At 30.4% G+C, this 26,178-nt stretch overlaps 1 protein-coding gene across 1 annotated transcript in view; it reads right to left on the bottom strand.

The window, feature by feature from the left end:
- Positions 1 to 26,178, bottom strand: part of SI (sucrase-isomaltase) — a 98,783-nt gene that overhangs the window by 51,035 nt on the left and 21,570 nt on the right. Inside the window, 13 exon segments of the mRNA XM_025869815.2 lie at positions 873 to 1,028; positions 3,080 to 3,250; positions 3,951 to 4,000; positions 7,069 to 7,157; positions 8,748 to 8,872; positions 10,010 to 10,066; positions 11,588 to 11,672; positions 12,534 to 12,688; positions 14,648 to 14,764; positions 17,555 to 17,726; positions 19,309 to 19,426; positions 20,390 to 20,474; positions 25,140 to 25,253. Of these exon segments, the coding sequence (XP_025725600.2) occupies positions 873 to 1,028; positions 3,080 to 3,250; positions 3,951 to 4,000; positions 7,069 to 7,157; positions 8,748 to 8,872; positions 10,010 to 10,066; positions 11,588 to 11,672; positions 12,534 to 12,688; positions 14,648 to 14,764; positions 17,555 to 17,726; positions 19,309 to 19,426; positions 20,390 to 20,474; positions 25,140 to 25,253 (1,494 nt within the window).

Below are 26,178 nucleotides of genomic sequence, written 5' to 3'. Positions count from 1 at the left end.
AAAAGAATGATAAATGGTGGCATTGAGGGCTAGTTGCTTTATGATAGTCCATTCTCCCATCTTTCTTATTTATTCAATTATTATATTGCTGGGAGAAGCAACATGCCCATCTTCATGTCCCAGTCTCTTTTGAAGAAGTTATATATGACCTCCAAAACCTCCTTAAAATAAAAGAGTATAAGCTGATTAAAATAGGATGCCCTTCCCCTTCCCACCTTTGGGCCTGTAATGAATACATAATGGCAGATGACATAATACAATCTTGAGGATAAAAAAGAAATGGTAAATATAAGACATTGATGACATTGAGAGGCCAGTATATCAGGCATGGGACTCTTTTTTTTGTAAGAGAAAAATAAATTGTGTCTTGTTTAACCAAATCATCATTCTGTTGAATGGATGACCAAAATAACTGGCTAGAAATTACCCTTTAGTGGAACTGATACAGCCCATCAATTTCAGAAGTTTTAATAACCTGAAACAATGCTTTTGAAAGACTGGCTCCTACTGACATAATACCTTAGTAAATTAAGCTATTCAGTCATAGTCAACATTTAATAAGATTTCAACCAATAGAGGACTATTTTGTTAAGTAAAATGGGCATACTTTATTAAGTAAAGTAAGGCACACTATCCAAAGTGCCTGGAAAGCAACTTCCACATCCATTTAGTATAGCATTTACTAAAATGTCTTTGGAGAATTAATTAAGATAAAAACAAATTGTCTATCAAAGTCCTAATTTCAAATTCCAAATGTTTCTCTAGATGAATTTAGTTCATATGCTGTAGAATTAAAATTATAATACATAATGCTTACATTGAGATATTTATGTAAAAGCCATACTATGAATTATAATTAAAATTCTTAGTACCGTTTCCCATAAACAACCACGTGCTTCACACTTTTCTTTACTTGCAGGATCTGCATCTGGATAACAAGTAAACCTTTCATTTACTGAGAAATTTTGATTCCATTGAACAGTAAAGTTTCTTCCAAGGTTAAAGTTGAGATTGTAAATGAAGAGACTCTGAAGACAAAGAAACATTAAAGAATATTTGTGAGCCCTGGACTACTTAAATATACTTAACATTTATAAAGTGCAGCAACCACAGCAATTCTTCAAATCAAATCATTGGTACTTTTAATAGGATACTTAACAGATAAGAAAGGAGAAAATATGTCATGCCACTGAAATGGCTAGAACCTCAAAATAGGAAAAGTGTGAGAAATCGTAGAATACTGATGAAAAGCATTATTACTAAATCCAGACACGAGTTCAGCTCTCAGTTCTGCCATTTAATGCTTATGCTTCTTTGGGACAATTGCCTATCCTTTATTATCTTCAATTTCCTCCCCCTGTAAAATGGGGATGATGGTCCCTACTAAGGGAGGTTGCTATACAGGATGAGTGATAAATGAAATTTAAAACACTTAACACAATGCCTAGGGCAGATTAAGTATAAAATAAATATTAGTTCCCTCAAGGGTGGGAAAAGTTAATGACTTAGGCTGATATGGAGGCCCCCAGTCAGAGGACAGAAATACTTATTCCTTCAATTCTGTCTCTAATTTGAAACACCACTTACAATATTTGAGGGATAAGTTAGATAGGAGATAACATGACATGATGCAAAAAAGAAAAAATAAGAGGATAGCTACATACTACATACATATATATATATATTCTAATACATAATGATTTGTATTATTATATTGCAAAGTTATGTTTGTTGTCTTTATACCTTGAGAATAATATGGGCAAAATTTATCCCAGACTTCCATCTTCACAGCTTACTTTTTGATATCAACTTACTTTCATACCTCTACATACAGGACTGAAAATTCATATAAAGATCAGTCTAAACACAGCAGAATTAGGAAGGTGTGTCTATTAGAGTCTGTGTAAATCTTACATAAGCATAAATACACAGATATACACTGAAATTGCAAAAACCAAATAAAATGATTTTTATATTATACTCTCTTGATGACCTTTGATAGAGTCATAAAGTTCTCAATAGGCCTGTATTATTTAATTTATGTTAATTATTATAGTCCTAGGAATATAAAAATTATAGTATATTTACTAAATAAAAATAATTAACCAATACATATTTTTATGAAAATTGCCAAGTTAAAAATTCTGGGCCAGAGGGCTTAAGAATTAGAAAAAAAAATACTCTAAGAGAATATTCTATATCTCAAGTAATTTATAATTTATTCTGCTATTACTAATAATTTAGGATATATATGAATAGTGGAAAAAGTCAATAAAAATCATTTCACTGTTTTAAATTATTATGATGTATATTTTAAATACAGTAATTTATTATTCAAAGCAACATTATGATTTAAATATTACATTTTACAGATAAGGAAGCTGAGATAATAAGAAATTAATTTGCTATGTTTAAATGCACAGGTTGCAAGGCTGGAATTCAAGCCCTATCTCGTGACTCCTTTTCCCTCCCTAGGACACATCTTGAGATTTTATTTTCAACATGGGGTTCAAACTCACAACCCTGAGACCAAGAGTCCTACATGCTCTCCTGACTGAGCCAGCAAGGTGCCCTTCTAGAACACATCTTAAAAGAGACAAAAATTACAATTGCCCTAGAAGGGAAGGGTATAAACAAAAATTCAAAGAAAATAATACAAGATATATCAAGGATAGTGAGCGTTCTTGAAAGGGGAAGCATAGGGAATGACTGAAGAAAGGGATTCAATCGATATCTTAAGATAGAGTATTAAATGAGAAGCTAAAGCATTTAGAACCTTTACTGTATGCAACAGGTGATTAAGTTAAAGTTCAGGGTTGGAAAATGGTATGAAAAAATATTAAGAAGGTGTACATAGTGATATCCAAGATAAAATGAAATAAAGAGAAGTAACAAGGAGTCCTTTTAATGTTGATATCTGAAATTGGAATGACCTAAAATGGGATATTGATAGCAAAAGGGAAAAAAAAAGAATGTCATGGAGGAAAAAAAAAATCACAAAACCAAGAGGCTGGATGGTTACATAATGTTAAATGTGAGAATATGTGACAGCTAAAATATTAAAAAAAAATTAATTTACCTGGTTGGAAGCAGTATAAGTAAAATTGTAGTGATCTTTCATTGGTTGATTATCTTCCACCACTGTAACTTGTGTAACAGAGTAGATCAACCCAAGGACATTTATAGTCTCAAATGCTAAAGTGTTTCCATCCTGGTATGATGAATGTGTGCATATAATATCTAATTTGTTCTGAAAAGAAGTATATAATACTATATATTAAGTAGACGGTCTTGGATACAAACCTGAAATAATACAGGTATGAAACAGAAAAAGAACCAGTCATCTATCCCTCCATTCCCACCAGCTCTCCACATCCAAGTAACATATATAAATATACTCATTAATAACTCTTTTACATTTTGTATACATGCCTTAAAATTTATTTTCAAAGATAACCTGAATTACCCATGATGCAACTCATATATATATCTCTTCTCATTCTAGCCTTAATGTTGATGAAGAATAACAGCTTTGGCAACAAAGAATATATGAAGAAATCCAACATCTACAAAAACTATTGCTATTAATTATTAAAATTTAGCCTTGTGTGTAAATTTTTCATACTTACTCAAAATCCATAACAATTATTGCTGTGACTGATATATTAAAGCATTTTCAAATATGTTGCTCAAACAAAACATAGCACATTAAGATGCTTGAAGATTTTTGTGCATCAATTTCATTTTTACAAAGTTATGTATTACATTTAAATATAAAAATTTAAGGTAACAATGTATTAATAATTTAACAACTTAAATTTAAAAAAATAATTTATTTCATTTCTTTCTGTTGAAATCTGAACATCTATCCAAAAGAAATCCATGATAAATGCATAACTCAGACATTAGCAAGATACATGTTCAGCTATGAGTCCAAGGAGAATACTTACATTAGAAACTGAAAAAGTATATAAAATGTAGTTGCCATTTTGTATGGTATCTGAAATGGGAAAAAAAAACAGTTACCAGATCAAAATATAATTCTTTATTAGTAAAATTCTCTATTTTTATGATTAGACAACACTTAAGAAATTTAAAATAAAAGGTACTGTAATGGGCTCCTGAATGTTTCAGTCGGTTGAGCGTCCCACTCTTGGCTTCAGCTCAGGTCATGGTCTCAAGGTCCTGAGATTGGGTCTTAGGGTCCTGAGACAAGGTCTCAGCTGGGTCAGTCTGTGTGCTCAGTGGGGAGTCCACTTCTCTCCTTCTCCCCCTCCCCCTGCTTGCATGTACTCACATGTGCTCTTTCTCTCTCTCTCAAGTAAATAAATAAATCTTTTTTAAAAAAATTTGAAAGAGATACTGTTTATTAATAAAGCAAATTAAAAAGCTTATCTTTTCAAATTAAAGTCTTTAACACCTATATACAAAATAATCTTGGTAGTTTATTATCCCAGTACGTAAAGGTAATGAATACATAATGTGCCTAGGTTAATTTTTCAAAGATGGCTAAAATATTTCTGGAAATTAAGAGGAAAAAACTTAGAGTAAAATGTGCATAATTGTAAATTCATTAATGAATATTTTATCTTTCTAGTAAACCATGTAACTTAATTCAGGTTATCTTTGGAAGATATGGCACATCACAATTTTATTTTGCATCTTTATTTTTTTTTTAAAGATTTATTTATTTATTTATTTATTTATTTATTTATTTATTTATTTGTCAGAGAGAGACACAGCGAGAGAGGGAACACAAGTAGGGGGAGTGGGAGAGGGAGAAGCAGGTTTCCTGCCGAGCAGGGAGCCCAATGCAGGGCTCCATCCCAGGACTCTGGGATCATGACCTGAGCCGAAGGCAGACGCTTAATGACTGAGCCACCCAGGCACCCCTATTTTGTATCTTTAACTTTTTTTCATTGTTTGAAGAAATAAAGTGAATCTGGAGATATACTAAAGACCAAAATAAACTTAAATGAGGAAAATGGAAAGAGACAATGATTTTCCACACTATGTAAGAGAACTTTTTATTAACATGTTTCTGTAACAGAGAAACTGAAGATTATGGCTAAAATAATTGGAAAGAAAGAAAAGTAAAAGGAATCTGAAAATGTATATATTTGTTCAACAATATTAATTTACCTAAAATTTTAATCCTAATTAATGAAATAAAAATCATAACCTGAATTGAAGGTAATTTTGTTTATTTAAAAGTTAATTATTTAGAAAATTCTGATTTTAACTTTTCAAAGCACATAACTATAGAGATACCATATTTGATAACTGATTAAATCATATCTCCTTCATATTTATAACCATCTTCCTAGGTGAAAGTAAATTATTAATATGTATTTTTCTATAGAACAAAATATATTTGGGTATATTTATATAATTTGAGAAATAAGAATAACCTCAAAATCAAGCCCCACATGCTATCAATGCAGGTATGATATCAACAGCATTCTTTAACTGATTATCACAAATAATTTAACTCAGCAGGAATCCAATCTTAAGAAACTTCTATGTGGTAAATATTTGGAATCTATTCTCATGGGAGAGCTCACCCTAGTGTACCTAGGCTCCAAGGTATTTGAGACAGAGCAAGAAGGCTGGTGTGCCGGAGTAGAATGAGAAAAGGAGAGCAGTAGTGGAAAAGTGTGTTTGTGTGCACACATATATGCCAAAATACAGAACATGCTGAGTGGTCTAGGTCTTGGTAAAGACTAAGGCTTCTAACTGAATAAAATGGAGAATCATTAGAGGGTTTTAAGCGGAGGTGTGATGCTTTGAATCATCTTTTTTTTTTGTTTCATTTTATTTTAGGTTATGTTAATCACCATACATTACATCACTAGTTTTGATGTAGTGTTCCATGATTCATTGTTGAATCATCTTTTAAAAGGATCACTCCACCTGCTGGATTGTAAATAGAATGTAAATAGGGTTGGATAAGAACTATAGACAGACCAGTTAGGGAGCTATTATAGGAATTAAAATGAAAGAGAGTAATGATAGTGATGGAACTGATGAAAGAACCCACGTCAAGGTAGAACCAAGAGAAATTCCTAGGCTATGAGAAAAAAGAATCAAAAATGGTTTTTGGTTTCTTGGAAAAATGAAATCACCGTCAATTGACAAGGGAAGACTGCAGGTGAAGCAGATATATTGTGGTAATCTATATTTTCATAAATAAGCCTTAAAAAACATGAATTTTTTCATAGATTCCATATTTTCAAATTATAAGAGAGCACACCAATGCATAGATTATTTCCTGAAGTTAGGTTAGAGATGTTTGGATGTTTCATACACATATAAAGACATGGGATATTCTTTAATACATCTGAGAAGGAGTGAGCTAAAATAGAAGTTAAACTATAATTTTTTTGTATACAAAAATACAAAACACATACCTAGGAGTCTTCTATTAAAAGAAACGGGATAAAAAACCTTAACAGATTTATGAGGGTAGTTGTAATTGACTAAATCTAAACAGATAAATTTAGTATGGCATAATTATATATTAGCAAAAAATGGCTCATTTTTTTATTCACTTGGGTACTGAATCCTCAAATTTGGGGCTTATGAAATAAAATTAAATACACTGTTAATTAAAGTAAAGTAAAGTGAAGTGAAGTGAAATATTTATATGGTAACACTCTTACCTCAAATAATTTAACATTAATTAAAATTTTAAATGTTAGGTTTTTTTTACAGTAATAAAATTTTAGTTTTTAATCACTACTCTTAAGAGAGTTGAAAATATGATAAAATTTGTATATTTGTGAATTTATTAACTACTCTAATTAAAAGGAATAATCTAAAAAAAGATATCTGTACTTGTCACACTTTTGCAATGAACCAACAGACAAAAATATTGTAATTCAATATTTATAATTTAAAGAACAATGTTAAATTTCGTAAAGTAACCTAATATACTAAATAGACAAAAAGAGGAATTAAAAAATAAAACTTGTGACATTTTTTAAATAGATGCAATGTTGTATCAATAAAGGCAAATTGTCCCATCATCAGAATGAACATTTAAAAGTATATCACATTAAAACTTACTTTTAGTTTCTCCATCATCCCAGAAAAAGTCTCCTTTTGCTGTGTTATCTTCATTTAATGCAACTATAAGTCCTAGAGGGTTCTTCCGGCTGTTAAGTAAGTTTGGGTGTTTATGTGATTCAAAATAAATTTGTAATAGTGGACTATCTTATAAATAAGTCAATTTCAACTTAGCAGATCTGTAGGCATTCGCATTCATGTGAGAACACTGATATCAATAAAATTCATGTCTATATTTATTATTTTTTCCATGAAAGAAATAATTTATATACTTATAAAATAAATGAAAGAAATAAATATAATAATATAATATGGAATTTCTTGGAGGCAAGATACCAACAAATTTGAAACAATATAATGATACTAAAATTCAAACAAGAAAAATTAAATATACTTTATGAATGCAGATTACATTTAACATGTATTTGCATATCTCAATTAACTCTACCTTGTAATTTATCAAGACTACATCTTACATACATAATAAAGAAAAGTACAGTATAAACACATTTTGATGCTCAGTAGAATATCTATTAGCCTTACAAATGAGGCTAATTCTATCATGAGAAATGAGACATGATGAATACAATTTTTTTCTCTATTACTGTAGGTTTTTAAATCTAAAATAGTACCCCTGAGGCTATACAGTCCAGGTAACTGCTCTATATAGAATATATTCCATCCTGCATGCTCACGAAATTGTATGCTTCTCTTGTTCAATACAGCTCTAGAGTATAACTAATTTTTTAGAGAACAGTCATGGAACAGTTACAGTCTGAAAATAATCAATTATAGAATGTCAAATAAATTAAGTTACTAGCACACATTCATTCACTCATATATTTGTTCCTTCAATAAATATGTAGCAAAAACAGAGAGCATATTATGGGCCGGACATTTATTATTGGTTTAGGGACTAAAACAGGGAAAAGTCCTTGCCTTAATGGAGTTTAAAGTCAAAGGGAGTGGACACATTATATACAAGATAAAGTAAATAATATAATTCCAGATATTCTTAATGTTATGAAGAAAACACAGCAGGCTAAGAAATAGAAAGTGACTATCCCTTGGGGTGTTACAGAATATGGGGAAATATGTGCATTCAATATAATCCCTTCTGTGCTCTTGTACCCAGAATGAATGCTGCAAGATGGAGCATGAGAATTTTCAAGTTTCTTCTTTTTTTCTTAATATTTCTGGAATTTATTCTTACTGAACAAATTAGTTTCCGTATCATTCTTTCCCTAAACAGAATTATCCACCTCATTTATCATTTAAAGTAAAACATTTTAGCAGAAAGAAAAACATTGTGACATTTATGTATTGAAAATCTAAACTGTAACTGACACTTTCAACAATTATATAACTTACTTTAATTTTTCACATTTTATTAAGAATAACCAATTAACTTTAATTACACATATTCTATAGAGAATGTCACCACATTTTTGGCATATGAAAAATTATGATCTAATCACGTTCATTTTTAAAATAAAAAAATTTGTAATAATGTTACATAATTTGAATCTTTTTATAAATGATTATATTTAAGAATTCCCTCCATATGTAAAATATCTTCTGGTGAAAAAACTAAACACTAATCTTTGATTCTTAATAAAATATGAAATATTAAAACTTGAATTATATTTCAGATTTCAGTTAATGATTTTTCATTTTACCTTGCAGTTGTAGTTACAGCAGGTTGTTGAATGGGGATAATATAACCTCCTCTAAGATGTAATCCTATTTTGTCTCCTGGAAGATATATATTAACACGTTGTTTTTTCCATGGCCTTTTTGCACCCTAATATTTGGAAGTTAAAAAGATTTTCTATTACTAGTGGAGACTTTAATCCCATTTCATAAGAATTCAATTTTACACACAGAAATAATTTTTACTGTGAGCAAGTCATGTCATCTAAATGAATATTAATATGCTGTTTTCTAACTTTGAAAAAAATCCTTTTTTTCGGTTTACTGAATAAAGCAGGAGAAAAATAAGTTCACTTTCTCAAAAAAATTAAAAATCAATTTAGACAAATCAATTTCCCCTCTACAATAATTAATATTCTTTATTAGTCCTATTTTTATTCTTTGTTTTGTTTTAAAATTAAGCATTCTTTAAAAAGCTTTGAAAAATCATTGTTTTGGGGCACCTAGGTCGCTCAGATGGTTAAGCGTCTGCCTTCGGCTCAGGTCATGATCTCAGGGTCCTGGGATCAAGCCCGGTGTCAGCCTCCCTGCTCAACCGGAGTCTGCTTTTCCCTCTCTCTCTGTCTCTCTCCCCACTCCTGCTCTCTCTCTCTCTCAAACTCTCTCTCAAATAAATAAATATTTTTTAAAAAATAAAATAAAATAAAACTCATTTCTATAAAAATAAATGGTCTGCTTAGCAAATATAAATGATATGCAAAATAATGCCTTTTAAAATAAATGCTTCTCAAAAGATCTTAGTCAATTAAAAAATAGGTTGTATATGAATGCTACAATGTTGCCTTTTCAAGGTTGAAATGAAAATCTTTTGCAAACTTTTGAATGTGCCATATAAAAACAAATGCTTACCATTAGCTCAATATTCAATTCTTCTGTCAATTAGATAAATATATAAAGTAGGAAAAGCATCAAAATAAGTCACCACTCCTTCCTAAAATTACTCCTGACTTTTATTTCCACAATTTAAAAATGAATACTATAACTCTTTGTACTAAAGAATATAACTTTATATTAATCACATGCAACAAACATATACTTGCTCACATGCAACAAAACATGTATACCTGCACAAATTTTACATATTATTCAAATTTGGAACTATTCTTTTTTTGTAATGATAACACAAATGCTGAAAACAGATATGCTATGTGTTGGGAATTAAGTTTCCACATACAGATGTTTGACAGTATAATACTTGTGAGTCTATTATTATATTAAAGTTACTTACAGTTTCAAAATCATACCAAGTAGCATTAGGGATGTATGCACTCACAGTATCTGCTCCCTAAAATAAAGCAAAATAATTTATACACTTTTTATTTGTTTACTTTAATACTTATCAGAAGAGGGCGCCTGGGTGGCTCAGTTGGTTAAGCGACTGCCTTCGGCTCAGGTCATGGTCCTGGAGTCCGGGGATCGAGTCCCGCATCGGGCTCCCTGCTCAGCGGGGAGTCTGCTTCTCCCCCGACCCTCTTCCCTCTCGTGCTGTCTCTCATTCTCTCTCTCTCTCAAATAAATAAATAAAATCTTTAAAAATAAAAAATAAAAAAAATACTTATCAGAAGAGTATCATATCAAATATTAAGTTGGGTTTTAATAGTCAAGAAAAAAATCTTCCTTTGTACTGTTCCACTCCAATATTTCCTATATATAATAATCAAAAGGCTATTTTACTAGTTTTTTTTTAAGATTTTATTTATTTGACAGAGAGAGACACAGCAAGAGAGGGAACACAAGCAGGGGGAGTAGGAGCAGGAGAAGCAGGATCTCGGCTGAGCAGGGGCTTGATCCCAGGACCCTGGGATCATGACATGAGCCAAAGGCAGATGCTCCACAACTGAGCCACCCAGGTGCCCCTTTACTACTTTTATATAATAATATAAACCACACCAAAAGATAGTCGAAATTAATTTAAGTAGCAACTAAAAAATGCATTTGTATTGTTATAATCTACATGGTAATTGTGAATGTGTACACATTCATTTCTGTATATTTCCATGGGCATACAGACTTCTAAATAATAGGTAAAAACCAAAAATCTCACTCCACTATATTTTCAATATTTTCATATGATCAGCTGGTTTTCAAGTTCCCCTTTATTTACAATTTAGCAAAATTTCAAGGTCTCTTGACGTATGTCTATATCTACTTAAATTTGCTAGACATATGTCTATGTCTAGCAAAATTTCAATGTCTATTGACATATCTCTATATCTAGTTAAATGAGAGTTCATTGTTATTACTATGAGACTGATTTTTATTCCATAAATAAAGCTTTCTTTTTTAGAATATTAATTTTATATCATTTTCTTCTCCCTAGTTACATATTATATATTTGAAAAGCATAAATCTACTTAACATTTTTATAATTTTTCAGAATTTCTTCTACATTTTAGAATTCAACATTTATCAGGTTGAAACAGGTTGAGTAGCATATTTTTAACCTACATTCTTTGTTTAATTCTCAATGGTTAAAATTTAACCATTGTTGTTCAGAGCACAGCTTTTTGATATTACAACAATGCCTGCCATCCACTTCCACTCCAACAGAAAACAAAATTGTCATTTCCACAAGCCATGCTAAATAAACATGCTAACTAAATAAGAATAGATCACTTATCAATAAATGAATCTAGCCCCTCCTTTCATCAGCATGCCAATTTAAAACCATCTTAATTAGGATTCCTGGAGTAGCTGCTGAACACAAGAGTAACATTTATAACCAAGTCTTTTTTATAATTGTGTGTGAATATGGTTATAAAGTATCCTTTAAAAGCAGTAAATTTATTAAAATTGTAAAACCTACCTCTTTCAAGACAGGAGTAATAAGTAATGCGGGGCCCCATAAGAACTGAGTATCCTCACTCCAGGTATTCATATCCTCATAAAACCTAAGAATGACAATTTGCTTCATAATGACAATGTTTACGATATAAAGATAAAAAATAAGTTTATCCAAATTCCTTATTTGGTTTATCATTGCAGTTTTTTCCTGGGAATGATCATTAGCTTTAATTTTACTTGTTTGACATGTCATTTTGAATCTATGGTTCTTATATCCTTATGGTTCATCCGACACTCAAGAAAGAAGAAAAGAAGGAAGGAAGGGAGAAAGGGAAGAAAGGAGGGAAGGGGGGAGGAAATTAGTTCATCTGGGCTCAAAAAAAATCTGTCGGATATGACAAGGTTACTTATTATTTGTAATAAATAACTATTCTGTTTAATTCATTTTCTCCTCTAAGCTTGTAAAGTATCAGAAATCGTTCATATTCTACTTTCTTCCCTTAAAATTTTTCATTATAAATTCCTGTTTTAACCTGGATTTGAAAGGGTCTTTAGTCATTTCTTGAGGAAAGGTCCTGCTTTGCTCAAGATATACAAAGACAGACACAATTAACTGCTCTGCAACTATACTATACTCTTGATCTATAGTTAGATGATTTTGACAATATATACATAATATGTCTTCAATAACTGCATATTTCATCTTCCTAATATAATTTCCCTAATATATCCTATGTATTGTTTTCCTTTTAAGTTCTATTCAATTCCCACATTTCTAGCTTAATCTTGCCCAATAATTAAATTAATTATATTTACTTACTACTATCATTCCATAGTTCATCAAATGATTTATATAAATGTATAAAAAGCAGAAATCTATTTGGCATCTTGATTAGTCTCCATTAATTTTTCCATGTATATCTGAATATAATTTGAAAGATATTAAAATTCTTGAACATAGTACTCACTCATGAAGAACTGGTCTTGCTACTGTTTCTCCAAACATATGGGCTTTGTAAAACAGAGTATAGAGGAAAGGTAATAAGGTATAGCGAATATTCAAGTAGTGCCTTGATGAATTAACCAAAAGAGAATTTTGCCCAAAAAAAGCTGGATCCTGATGCTATGGAATAAAAACAGACATTAAAATAAAAGTGCTAAAATAATGAATGAAAATTATGCATTTAATCTATTTTTGAAAAGCAAGTTATATATATTTTAAGTTGCTTATAAATATTTGAAATTGTTCCTCTTTCATCATCAAAATATATAAGTATTTTTATTTTTTATGTTTTAATTTGGATATATGTTTTAATTAAACTATTTTAAACTGGACATTTTTCATTTAAATACAGAGATGAAAATATATTTTAACAAAGAATTTTTCACCTATATTATTTGTGGTAGATTGAATTATTGGCTCTAATGTTCATGTTCTCTTGTACACACAACCTTCATTGTGAAATTCTGCAGTTCCTACCACTAAAGGTGGACTGTACTTCCCCACCTCTTGACTTTGTGTTCAGCTAAGGACATACTCTGGCCAATGGGGTCTTAGTACATGTGACATATTCATGTAAAGGTTTGAAATGTGCTTGCCTGAGGACTTACTGCCTTGTGCCTTGTCATTGCCATTAGAAGAAAAAGCCCAGGTAGTCTGCCGGCCCAGAGATACAGGGAACAGACTGCCTGGTCAGCACAAAGCCTTGTAATTTGAAGGACAGCCTCCCTGCTAAGCCCAAGCTAGATCAATGGACTCTCTTAGCACAGGTGCACTGATGTGAGCAAATCTGCTCAGATCTCCGGTTATGGGTAGCAAAATGAACTGAGGGTACCATCTACTGTCCCCCTGGATTCATCATCATTTTACCCTGAAGATATTTCCCTTTGGCTGCTCAAAGCTAATCAATGAGCATGGTGGGGGTACTATTCAGGCTCATTCCTGGAAGATACAGGCAAAGTCAACTTTACCTTGAAGACTCACCACCACTGGACTAAGTGGAAACTTCCTTAGAATTGGGCTGCAGTATGTGACTCTCCCTAAAAATCCTCCTTCCTTGCCTTCATCTTCACCAGATTCAGACCCCAATTGTGATATGAAGGCTCTCTTCATTTTTTCCTGCTCTCTCCCCTTTATCCTTCACAAATATTTCACCAATAAATCTCTAACATATCTATCTTGGCATGTGCTTTTGGGAGATATAAATGAACACACAGTGTAATGTAATTCATATCAACATCTCCATGAGCACAAATTTCTTTAAAGCACCATTTAGGTGGATTAGGAAATGACTAATCCCCAACTTATATCTTTTACTTCTGTTCTGTCATGCCTCCTTCCAGGCAGAGCTCTGAGTGATTGTCCCTCTTCTCAAACGGTATTAATGGCTCTATATGTAACCAGTATGTGAACAGTGAATAATTTCTCAACCAACATGCAACAATCAACTTAATTGATTTAATGGTTTCACCTAATTTCCCATTTCCTCTGAGAAATATGTCTCTGAGAGTCCAGAGCATGCTGAGTTCATAAGGGTGGTAGAATAGCTCAGTATGTCCTTGTACTTCTGTTCCCACCAGTTCAGATGCATGTGTTAGTTTTATTTTTCCCAACCTATCGGTCCAGCTTTACTTATTATACAAAGACTCTGAACTCAAACTACTTTTCAAGTCTCTTGAATTTCTTGTGTTTTTTAATAGAACAAAAGCTGGAAATCCTTAATATTACAATATATTTTTTATGAAAGTTACCCGGAACTTGCATTGTCAGAATCCAGGCTCAAAAAGTTTTGGCTTTAATTTTAAATATTAAATTATTTTAAATTAAAGTGATATAACACACTTGTATATGCTCTAGGCTTAAATAAAATATTTATGTTGTGACACCATTACATTTCATGATTTCCTCATTTGACCCTTTTTTAATATATAAAATATTTATAGGCTTTGACAAGAGGACGTCTAACTTTATGAATTATGCTGCAAACTTTCAGACTGTATCTTCTATAGATACAAATTTAAGTGCATTGCTAAAACTAGAATTAGGTTTTATTTAAAAACATGGAGAACAAGAGACATTTACCTCATATACATCACCGTTATGGTTCCTGGAAAATGGATAAAATGCCCCAAGTTGCATCCACCTTCTACAAAGCTCTTCTGTGGTATTAGCCACAAATCCACAGATGTCCGCTCCAACCTAAATAACAAATATATCTATTACTCATAGCGTAAAGAGTCTCAAATTTGCCCAGGGCATCACATTTTATGCCTCAACCGATTAATTTCCATTACCTAACAATTTTTTGTTTTACTGTCTTCATATATTCTTCCTTAACATAGTTTTACATTTTCCATTTTTGCTTTGTACTTGCCTCTTACAGCATTATTTTACAATTTTTCATTGCCTCTTTATACATCGTTAGTCTCATGTATTTACTATCTCCTTTGATCTAATCATTAACTCAGTTTGCAATGTGAAATTATATTATTAAAATGTGTTTTTTCTTAATCCAAAACTCATCTCCTATGATTTTATTTTTTTCATTTATAATATATTACTGTAAATAAGAAAATGGTAAAAAATGTTGCCTAACATTTAGCCATATAAAATTTCATTCCTCTTCCTTCAAGACCCTCCAGAAAAAACTACTATCCTTAATTTAGTATGTTTACATTTATTTAAATGGTTACAAGCATTTTTTTATTTTTCTAAATAGTATGGAAGTACCCATAAACAATATATAGTATTGTTTTGTATGTTTATTAACTTTATGTAAATGGCATATTGTATGTATGACACAGCTTTTCATTTTTTCTCAAAGCATTATTTTTGTGAGATTCACTTGTGTTAAATGTGAACATTTAGCTCTAGTGTTCTATAATATGGGATCTCATAACTATGAAAAATGCTCCTGTAAGTTTTATATATAGGTTTCTTTGTGAATATTAAAAAAAAACTTACCCTTCTTCTATGGTATTATATATATAAATATTTTCAAGATTTTCCTGGCTTATTGGAAATACACATTGTTTAATCAAAACTGGTTGTAACCATTCGTAAACACACTGACAGTACATGAAAATTTCCATTAATCCATTTCTTGTCAATTCCTGTTATTTTCAAACTTTTAATTTTTGCCACCTATATATTAAATGTATACTTCACCAAAGTTTTTACTTGCATTTCTCTGATTGCTAGGGAAGTTGAGAACTTTTTCATATTTTTACTGAATCCATATGGGTTCCTCTTTCTACAGAATTACCTATTTACATCCTTTCCTAATTTTTCTATTGTTTTTACCTTCTACAGATTTATAGTAGGGACTTTATGTTATTTAACATTTTCTCAAAAAAGTCCTATGTTTAGTTTTAATATTTATTCCTGGTTATTATATATTAATTACTTGCTATAACAAATAACACCTTATCTTAAAATACATTATAAGATTGCTTATCTTTTCTTCTTTTTCAGACAAAACTGCTGAAAATGCTGTATTTTATTCAAATTTTCAAAATCACCTTGGTAATTTCATTTTGTTAATTTTCATCTAGAAACTTTGCTTTCATTGCCTACTTTTTTTTAGGTTTATTCTGTTTTTCTTTTTTCCATTCCCTTAATCAATTCACTTTACTCATTAATATTTAGCATTTGTTTGTTTTTCTAAGCAGTTAAGGTTACAAGTTTTCCTCTAACATAAATTGCGCTGATATCCCACAGTTTTTTTTTTAATTTTTTATTGTTATGTTAATCACCATATATTACATCATTAGTTTTTGGTGCAGTGGTCCATGATTCATTGTTTGTTCATAACACCCAGCGCTCCATGCAGAACATGCCCTCCTCAATACCCATCACCAGGCTAACCCATCCCCCTCCCCCCCTCCCCTCTAGAACCCTCAGTTTGTTTTTCAGAGTCCATCATCTCTCATGGTTCGTCTCCCCCTCTGACATACTCCCCTTTTCTTCCTCTCCTGTTATCTTCTTCTTTTTCTTTTTTCTTAAAATATGTTGCATTATTTGTTTCAGAAGTACAGATCTGTGATTCAACAGTCTTGCACAATTCACAGCGCTCACGGTAGCACATACCCTCCCCAATGTCTATCACTCAGCCACAGTTTTGATATGAAGCATAATTGTGAGCATTCAGTTCTAAGGATATTTCCCCCCTCTATTTCCATTCAGTTTATTTTTTGACTCAAGAATCACTTGATAATGTGTTTTTTTAATTTCCAAAGACAAGAGTGTGCGTGTGTGTGTGTGTGTGTGTGTGTGTGTGTGTGTGTGTGTTTTGTTGTGGGTTTTGCTTGGTTGGGTTTTTGGTTTTCATTTTGTTTTGTATATATGAAAGAAAGAATAACCAATCACTGTAATTTCCTAGCACATTTTTCATTCTTTTTATGTAGTGGCCTTGTTTGGTGTTGAATATCAACATTGCATACTTTTTTTGCTTGATATAGAGACATCAGATTTTTTATGTTTAGAGTTGCCTAGAATAAATTTTCTCTGCTCTTAAAATTTTGAGACTTTCTCCGTTTTTATTTTTTTCTTTTATTTTCTTATCTTTTAAATAGAGGAAATAGCTTTATTGTTTTTTAACCTAAACTGACAATCTAGTATTTTAAATATATTTAGACTTTTGACATTTACCTTTATTACCAATATATTTGGATTTTTTCCCTACCATCTTATCTGGTACTTTATATATATTACATAAGCTTTTTCTATGTTTTGTTTATATTGATATTTGTTTTGTGTATTAATTTTGATTTGTTTGAATTTTATTTATTCTATTTTCTCATTCTAATGGCTTGAATATTATAGATATCATCCATATTCTTATTTTTCTCATAAATTCCCTAAGAATAAGGATTGAATTTATCTGCAACATACCTTTAGTCATTTTATTGAAAATCATTAAGATGGTAATACTACAAAAGTAAGAGTAATTCACATTTTTTATAAATAACACTGTATGAAATTGCTTACCAATGGTATTCCAAACAAATTGAACTCCAGCATTCCTGTAATAGACCATTCCATTTGTTCCCATGAGGCAGTATTGTCTCCTAACCAATGTGCAGCATAGTGTCCTGATCCAGCAAAAGTTGACCGGGTGAGAATAAAGCTTCTCTTGTTAGGGAAAACTTTTTCTAGAGCTCTAAAAATAAAAGTAAATTAATAAGATTTATTTTTGTATAAATATAAATATTTTATCAATCTTTCATACCAATTTTGTATTTATCTATCAATATTTACTTTTTTAATACATTCCAATCGGACAGAGAAAAGAAATCTATTAGAAGTGGTTCAGACTTTCGTTTTCTTTACCAAATTAAATGAACATGTTTTTTGTCTCCACTCAACATTTGTTTTTAACATATACGGTCTAAACTCCTTGAAATCCCTTTATAATATAAAGTTTTTGTAAACTGAACTTGAACTCTGTATGCATTTTTGTGGCACAATGATGCTAATGATATATTAATATCTGTATTTTCAAATATTAGCATGTGATGTTGGAATAAAAGTTACATATTTGAGAGGCATTTTAGTTTGCTTGTTTCTAGAAGTTTACCATCCACATCTACTAGTATTATTCATCTCACCTTTACTGGTAACTGAGTATTATTGATAATTTTTTCCATAAATGGGAAATATTCAGGAAAAGATACAAAAGTTTGATCTAGTATATAAGATTATCCAGACTACCCTAGTAAAAATATAATGTTATTCTCAGGTGGCTATTCTATATTATTATCTTTACAATACTGAACTATAGTATTGCTTTTTGTTTCTAGAATTTGTGTATTTATACACTTCAATATATAATGCTCTACTGAGTTTAAAAAGTGAAGTAAACACTAGGAAGACAGTGCATAAAAGCTGTAATATGATGGAATGTTTTGGGAATAAACAAATGTAGATTTGAATTAGACTTGATCATGGTTACTTAATTATGAGAAAGTTAAAAATGTATTGAGATCAGGATCTGGGTTTTACTGACAATTGCATTATAGGTCCTTATATAATGCTTGGAAAATAGTAGGCAATCAAGATATGATTGTCCCCTCCTTTGTTTTTCAACTTTTTCTTTTTTATACAAAAGTGACACACTGTTTTAGAAAATTACTTTGGGAGATACTACATAGAAAACTACATTTTAATTGTTTCAATTGATTTTGAAAAATAAAGACTTATTTAGAACACCACTCTTCCAGGCCAGTTGTGAAGTTCATGCTTAGAACACTGTTATATTCAGAGATAGCAAACTGAGTCAAAACTTGAAAGCATAATTTAAATCTATGAATTAAAAAAGAATCACAGTTAAATACATACACTGCATAGTTCTTGATTAACTGAGTTCCAAATTTATGAAGATTAGTAAGAGTCCTGGTGTTTTTAATGCCCTAATTTTTTACCATGAAAATACTACCTTTATTTTCTTATTCTTACCATTTTCCAACTATATTAGGAAATTATAACATATATTTCCACACAATAAATATGGAGGTTTCTGGTGGCGCCTGGGTGGCTCAGTCGTTAAGCGTTTGCCCTCGGCTCAGGTCATGATCCTGGGGTCCTGGGATCGAGCCCCGCGTCAGGGGGCCGTTTCTTTTTCTCCCTCTCCCTCTGCCTGCCACTTTGCCTACTTGTGCGCTCTCTCCATCTCTCTGCCAAATAAGTAAATAAGGTCTTTAACAAAAAAAATGAAAGAGGTTTCTGAATGAAACCGCACTTACTTCTCTGTGGCTACAGCCATGCTGTACCCGTAGAGGCTGTGAACATCATACTGCTTCCCCCAGTATTGCACAGCATCCATGCAAATTGTTTTGGAATACAGTAGTTTGTCAAGAATATCTTCGAAAAATAACATAATAAATGATTTTTAAGAGCCATTTTGCCATTGTAAACTTCATAATCCTTAAACAATGTGCTATGTAAGATGATACTTCGTTTAAAAAAAAAAGAAAGACAATTGAAGCTAAGTTCTAATTAGGCCTCCACCCTCTATTCCTGCTGATTAACTGTAAGGTTTGCACTTATGCTAATAAATATTCTGCTTCCAAATTTCAGTACTAAATAAACCCATAGAAAAAACACCCTTTAAGTATCTATATCTATATCTATATATTTATAAATATACCCATTTGTATGAAACATCCTATAAATATACACCATTTTAAAGATTTATAGCTTAGTTTCTTTAAATATAATTTAACTTATACATGCAAATCTGTTACACCATTACAAATCATTCAAATCTCTGCTTTTCAGAAAAGTTTTTTATTGTGCTTTCATTTGCAGGCTTATGTGGTATTGCCATAATTATTGTCATCTTTCTTCAGATGTATTTATTGCTATCTATTCCCTTAAGAGCAAATGCTTTTCTTTGGTTAAATTTTTTACCCATTTTTAAATGATGAAAAACTTGTCTTTTAGAATATATGAGACGTAACTATTCACATTAGGTTCATTCTAAAAACTGCACAGACTTACAGTATAGTGCTCATGGAAAGAATTTGATCATTTAAATTATAATTTCAAACAAATTTTGTTTCTTTTCATTAATTATTTAATCATGGACTGTTTATCAGTGATAAAGTCAATATGCCATACCAAAATTTAAAATCATCCTCCTTTTCTTAAGCATAAATTTTAGGCCCCAAAGTAAAACAAAAACAAACCAACAAGAAAATCATTGATTTCAGGGTCTCAAAATTGTCTCAAATTTTGTGATTTAGAAATATATGCTAGAATTTACCAGTCAACAAGGAAAATTATTCTCAGTTAATGGTAAGTAAATAGCCAAATAAAATTTACCAGGAGTAAAAGGTGGATAATTTAGTTTGTTGTTTTTGCATCCTTTCTTTGAACCTTGAATAAAGCTGGAAACTTCATTCATGTCCTGAATGGATATAATATGAAGAACAGTAGATTTTAAGTAATAACAGAAGTATCTTAGATGGGATTCAGGCGTTGTGTATAACCAAAATGTTTTTAATTTACCTAGTTTGAATTATACATATAAAACATTAATTACATTATAAGTATTAAGCAACTGTCTTTTCTAAATAGTTATATCTGTCGTCTGAGTCCACCACTGTCCATATCCAACACATTCATTTATTCAACATGGTTTGCTCATCTCAGCTGACATTTATCTAGGTTCTATGATGTATTTTGCTGGCTGCTAGGTACAGCTCCTTTTGCATACCCCTCAATTCCTACACTCTCATAAGAGAAAGAAAGTGAAACAAGGTAAACAGCATTTTAGTAATCTGATGAAAATAATTATGCCTTACTGAATCCCTGAAAGAGTCTCAGGGAACCCTAGGGCAACTGGACCACATTATAAGAACCAGTGACCTAAACATCTCTTGGAGGCAGAGTTGTGTTTATAGATTTTTTTGCTGTGCAAACCTAGGCTCCAATATTGTCTTGCCACAGACTAGTTCTGTGACCGTAACTTCAAATAAAGCCTTTGAACGAAAAAGATAATGTCTATAAAATCATATATCACACTACACATGCTCAAGAAATAATGAATTTTTTCTCCTTCTCTGTTAATTGCATTGGAGGACTTCACATTTTTGAACTGTATTTTCCACATCCCTGTGATATGCAGTCTCTGCTCTCACAAGGCAGAGGCAAAGTCTTCACACTCAGTCAAGTCCCTTGTTAAATTTGTTTTCCTCAGAAGAAATATATTTTCTTTATTACTCTTCCCTTCTGCCATCCACCTCATGCTCAGATGGAATTAATGCGAAAAATTAAGGTTGCTCAAGGGAGGAACAAAATAAATTTCTCATTGTGATAACAGATATTAAAAGGTAAATGATTCCATTTCCCAAATATTTTCCTAATAGTCATAAAGAAGAAAAATTATGTAGTTATTCTAAAGTATTGGGGTTATTTTATTGAAATTACCTGGAATATTATATTCAATTTTGTTTACCTATGTCCAGTAAATTTAACACAAAGAGATACTATGGTTACACAGCCAATAATTTTAGGTGAACTTAAGTATTTTTTCCTTAGAAATCCACCAATTAAATTAAATTTAAAAACACCTTCAACTGCTGAAATTCATAATTGGGAGTTGAGTTGCATTATTTTAAACTTTAAGACTGTTTAAGACTTTAAAGCTTTAAGTTTAAAACTTTAAGACTGTTTAAGGTCTTTTGTATATAATTATTCTTGAGAAAATAAAAGGCAAAATATTTAACTATGAAATTTATGTTATTCTATTTGAATTATGTATTTGTAAATTTGCAGAAAAATTCACAAGATCTTCCAGCATTCACTCCAAACAATCTATGTAATTTAAGAATAAACAATTTTTAAAGAAAAATTAATTTATTTCACATGAAAATTAATCAAATATATTTGTTTAATCATCAATATTACACTGTATGTTCACTAACTAGAATTTAAAAAAACTTAAAAAAATAAAAATAAAATAAAATATTTGCTTTATCATACAACCATGTAAACAAGATTAAATCAAATGTATTATTTCACCAGTTCACAATAAAAGGGAAAAGAGTCTTGTGTACTCAAAAAAATAAATGTATTAACTTACAAAAGGAAAAAAATAAATGTATTAACCTACAAAAGGAAAAAAATAAAAAAAAACCTTTTACATGATTTAAACCATATTTTACACCAAATACAATATTTGCCATTTGAGTATTTTTATAATATCCTGTCTACTTGGCAAGATTGTATTATGAATATATTAAACATACTACACACAATGTAATAGAATTTATTTGTATCTCTTTTAATGTATTTTGTATATTTGCACTTTTGAAAATTCTGGAAACATTTTTCTCTAACTTACATTATTTAGGTCATGTACATGTATTTAATGTCATGTAATGAACTGTATTTAATCTTCCCATGTAAATGAACTCAATTAGTATTTTTAGTATTACAACCAGCAGATTCAAAGCAATGGAAGGGTTGAGGAAAAGGTCTCAGTAAATTGACAGTAATAAGTACACCCACAGATATGCAAGTGTCATTCAAATTATCCCAAACCAAGTAATGTCCATTTCTAGGAATTGTCAACACCATTTTTAAGGATGTTTCTGAAAGTTCTTTTCTTAAAATCAATCGAAAATTGTGTATAAAAGTTTGGTGGATAATAAAAATTTTTTAAAAATCTGTTGGCATTTCAGAGCTCCACATTTAAACTCAATCTAAATAAAAATAGCACAATTTTTCAAATAATTTTTAAAATAACTAAATTGTTACAAGAATTCCTATAAAAATGTAGAGAGAATATAACCAAATAAGCCCCTAGTTATTTGGATATATGAATTGTTGGAATATATCTTCTCATTGAATTTTAAGTTCCCTAGTACTATATATTAAATTATTGAGCTTCTTTATGGAATAATTCTGCTTATTAGATGTTTAAGAATGAAATCATAACAACATGATCACAACAATATGTATATTTATTCAGAGAAGGAGGAAGTGATCTTTGAATTTTAAAAACATTGATTAATGCTTTTATTTTGAAATCACAGCTTCAGTCTTAATTATACCAAATACATTAGGCTCTTATTTCTCAAGTATTAGAAGATTATCTCAAGAATGATGCAAAAAAGGATAATTCAAGTATATGTTTATATGCAAAAAGATAATTCAAGTATACGTTTATATGCAAAAAACTATTTTTCAATGACCATAAACTCACATCATTTTCCGAAGTGATTTTAATATTTAAACTTAAAATTCAAAACATTAGCATGGAATTTAAATTAGAAATCTAGTAAATTATAACACTATTTTTAAATTTGACCTAAAAATAAAATTTCGGCAGTTGAATAATACTTTTTTACTGCGTGTTCATTCTATCGGAACAAATAATCTGAAGAAAGTGAGAGAATTAAGGAAACAATTTAACAATAGGATTTGGCAGTTATTCAAGTAAGAGTTGGAAGCAGTATAACCTCTGCTTATACATTATATAAATTAATTCAATGATGTTTAGTGAGCTTTGAAATCATACTGATCACCCTGTGTTTTGTTTTTTAAGCTTAGTCAAATGTGTATGTATTAGTATGAGAACAATTCTGCCTTTCTCACATGCTCTTCCTCGTGCCATCCCCTCTTTCGCTTTGGAGATGAATCAAGTATTTGTCTTCAGTGGATATAGGAAATGAAGTATTCTCTATGTACAGCACAGTCAGATTCTCTTTTACTATTCCTAAAGTGTCATTTATACTCTAACTCTACGCTAATGGACTCTGTTTCCTAAGCAAAAACAAAAACAATAACAAAATAAACAAACAAAAAAACCCCAGAAACTTTTAACTTATATAATACATTGAAATTGGGACAGGAATAAAAAATAAAACTCAACAACAACAACAACAAAAAAAAACCCTCAAGAATGGAATGCAAATTTTTGTTATTTCTATCAGCAGCTAGGTATTATTGTGATCTCACTAATTTTGTGTCAAATAACTAAAGCCTCTCTATCTTCATTCTATTCATCATAGATAATCCTGAAGATTACGCTAACCTCTAACTCAGTTCCATGTCGTCAGCTAAAAACATAATTTTCCTCTTTGTATTTTCCACAACATACCTGATATATTGATGGTGCAAAGTAAACACTTGTTGACTAAGTAACTGATTAAAGAAATAATCACTGAATGAAAAATGAGCAATTCATGAAAGTAGAGATACTGTTGTAACCAAATAGCCAAAGAAAATATAGCCATTCTTAAGACATCCATTATCTCCTTCCAAAATTCTGTGCAGTTGTAATACTTTTGAATAAAATCCCTGATGTTCTCTCTGTATTCAGGTTTATTAGACTTTTTTTCTGAGACACAGAATTCTGGAATCACCAAGTAGCTTCATTCCCCAAATATGATTGTGGTTTCCATAAAAAAAAGCCTCTAAATCATTGACTATCACCCAGTATCATTCTATACAATAAACGCAGAAGCAAGCAATCAATAGTTACAGATATAAAACTTCAAAGAAACTTTTAAACTTTAACATTTTTCTTTAATAACTTTACCAGAAACCTAGGATTTCGGTTGTTGCTGTTGTTGTTTATCTTGTGATAAAACACTTAGCCTATAACAATTTTGCTTTGTTCTATCCCATAAATTATGAAAAAAAAGTTTCTGAAGGCTGAGTGCTTATTTATTATTATAGCCCATACTGCTGCAACCGCTTGAATACTATAGACTGTAATAAATATCTTTAGAATTTCACTACTTATCTCCAAATCTTGTTAACTGTTTTCAAACATAAATTATGAGTCATAAAAGTATATCACCTTAGGGACAGAAATGAAATTTATTCTATAAAATGTATTACTGAAGAAGAAAACTCTCAATTTATAGTTTTTAGTTTTCATTCTTTTCTAACTCAGGAACATAACAGGTATGAATTTATACATTCTAGAAAAATATTTTAAGAGTTTTTAATTTCATGTTCAATACATAACAAACCATGCCTTGTCAACTTCATAATTATTTTATAGAAAAATAATTCTATGTTAATTTTTTAAAATTGTGGGTTTAAAATAGCTACTTACAATCCAAAGTCCATCATATTTCACTTCTTGATAGAAAATGTTGCATTCATCTGCCCACCAATCTATGCAGTTTGGATTAGTAAAATCGGGGAATACTGTTAATCCTGGCCATACCTAAAAGAATAGATCATTCACATATACACATATAAAAAAGGAAAAATAAGTGAGTGGTAATACAAAGCTATTGAGTAGAAGATAGTAAAAAAAAATTAAAGTTATAATATTGTATTTATTTAGGTATATGTGATCCATGTATCATCTATATTTATAATAATATAATAAGTAGGCCTACTTTAAAATGCATTTAAGTGACAGTAGAGAGAGACCATAAAGCATTTAAAAATGCAAAAAACATAAGAGCATGGAATGAGGCTGCTCTTTTGACTGCAACTAAGTTTATTTCTTAGCATCCTAATAGGTTAGGTTAGAAACAAATAGAAATTACATAATATATTCATTGTTTGATAAAAGAAAATACACTATTTAATTTCCAAACACATTTGCTTCCAAGAAATTCAAGTAAAAAAAGTCTTTGTATATTTATTTTTTATTTAATAAATGAGAATATGACACTTGTTATGTGCTGGGTACTGTTCCAAGTATTTTTATAATTATTAGCTCATTTAATCATTACTAGAACTGTAGGAAAGAGGTATTATTTTTTAATCACCACTTTACAGATGAGTTATTTACTCTAATTAAATCCACTTTACAGATGAGAGGAGTGAAAAACAGAGAAGCTAAATAAATTTTTTAAGATCACACCATTAATATGTGGCACAGAAGGAATTCAAAGACAGCAATCACATATCTGAGTCCATGCTATTAAACACTATATATACTAAGCTGTCTCTTTATGATTTATGCTTCTTCAAATTATCTACTTATTACTTAAAATAATGATAGGCAAGAGAAATTCAATTTCAGATAAACTGAAATAAATCATATTGTTTTATATACAAATTATGCATATTGGCTATCTGATCCTTCCATATCAAATGGAGCAGGTCTCAACAAAGTTTATTCTAAAAGATATTAA

Source organism: Callorhinus ursinus, unplaced genomic scaffold (assembly GCF_003265705.2).
Source record: "Callorhinus ursinus isolate GAN/ISIS: 27379988/994484 unplaced genomic scaffold, GSC_fseal_2.0 scaffold1, whole genome shotgun sequence".
In the NCBI taxonomy this organism is placed as follows: domain Eukaryota; kingdom Metazoa; phylum Chordata; class Mammalia; order Carnivora; family Otariidae; genus Callorhinus; species Callorhinus ursinus.
This window is presented reverse-complemented; position numbering and strand designations above follow the sequence as displayed.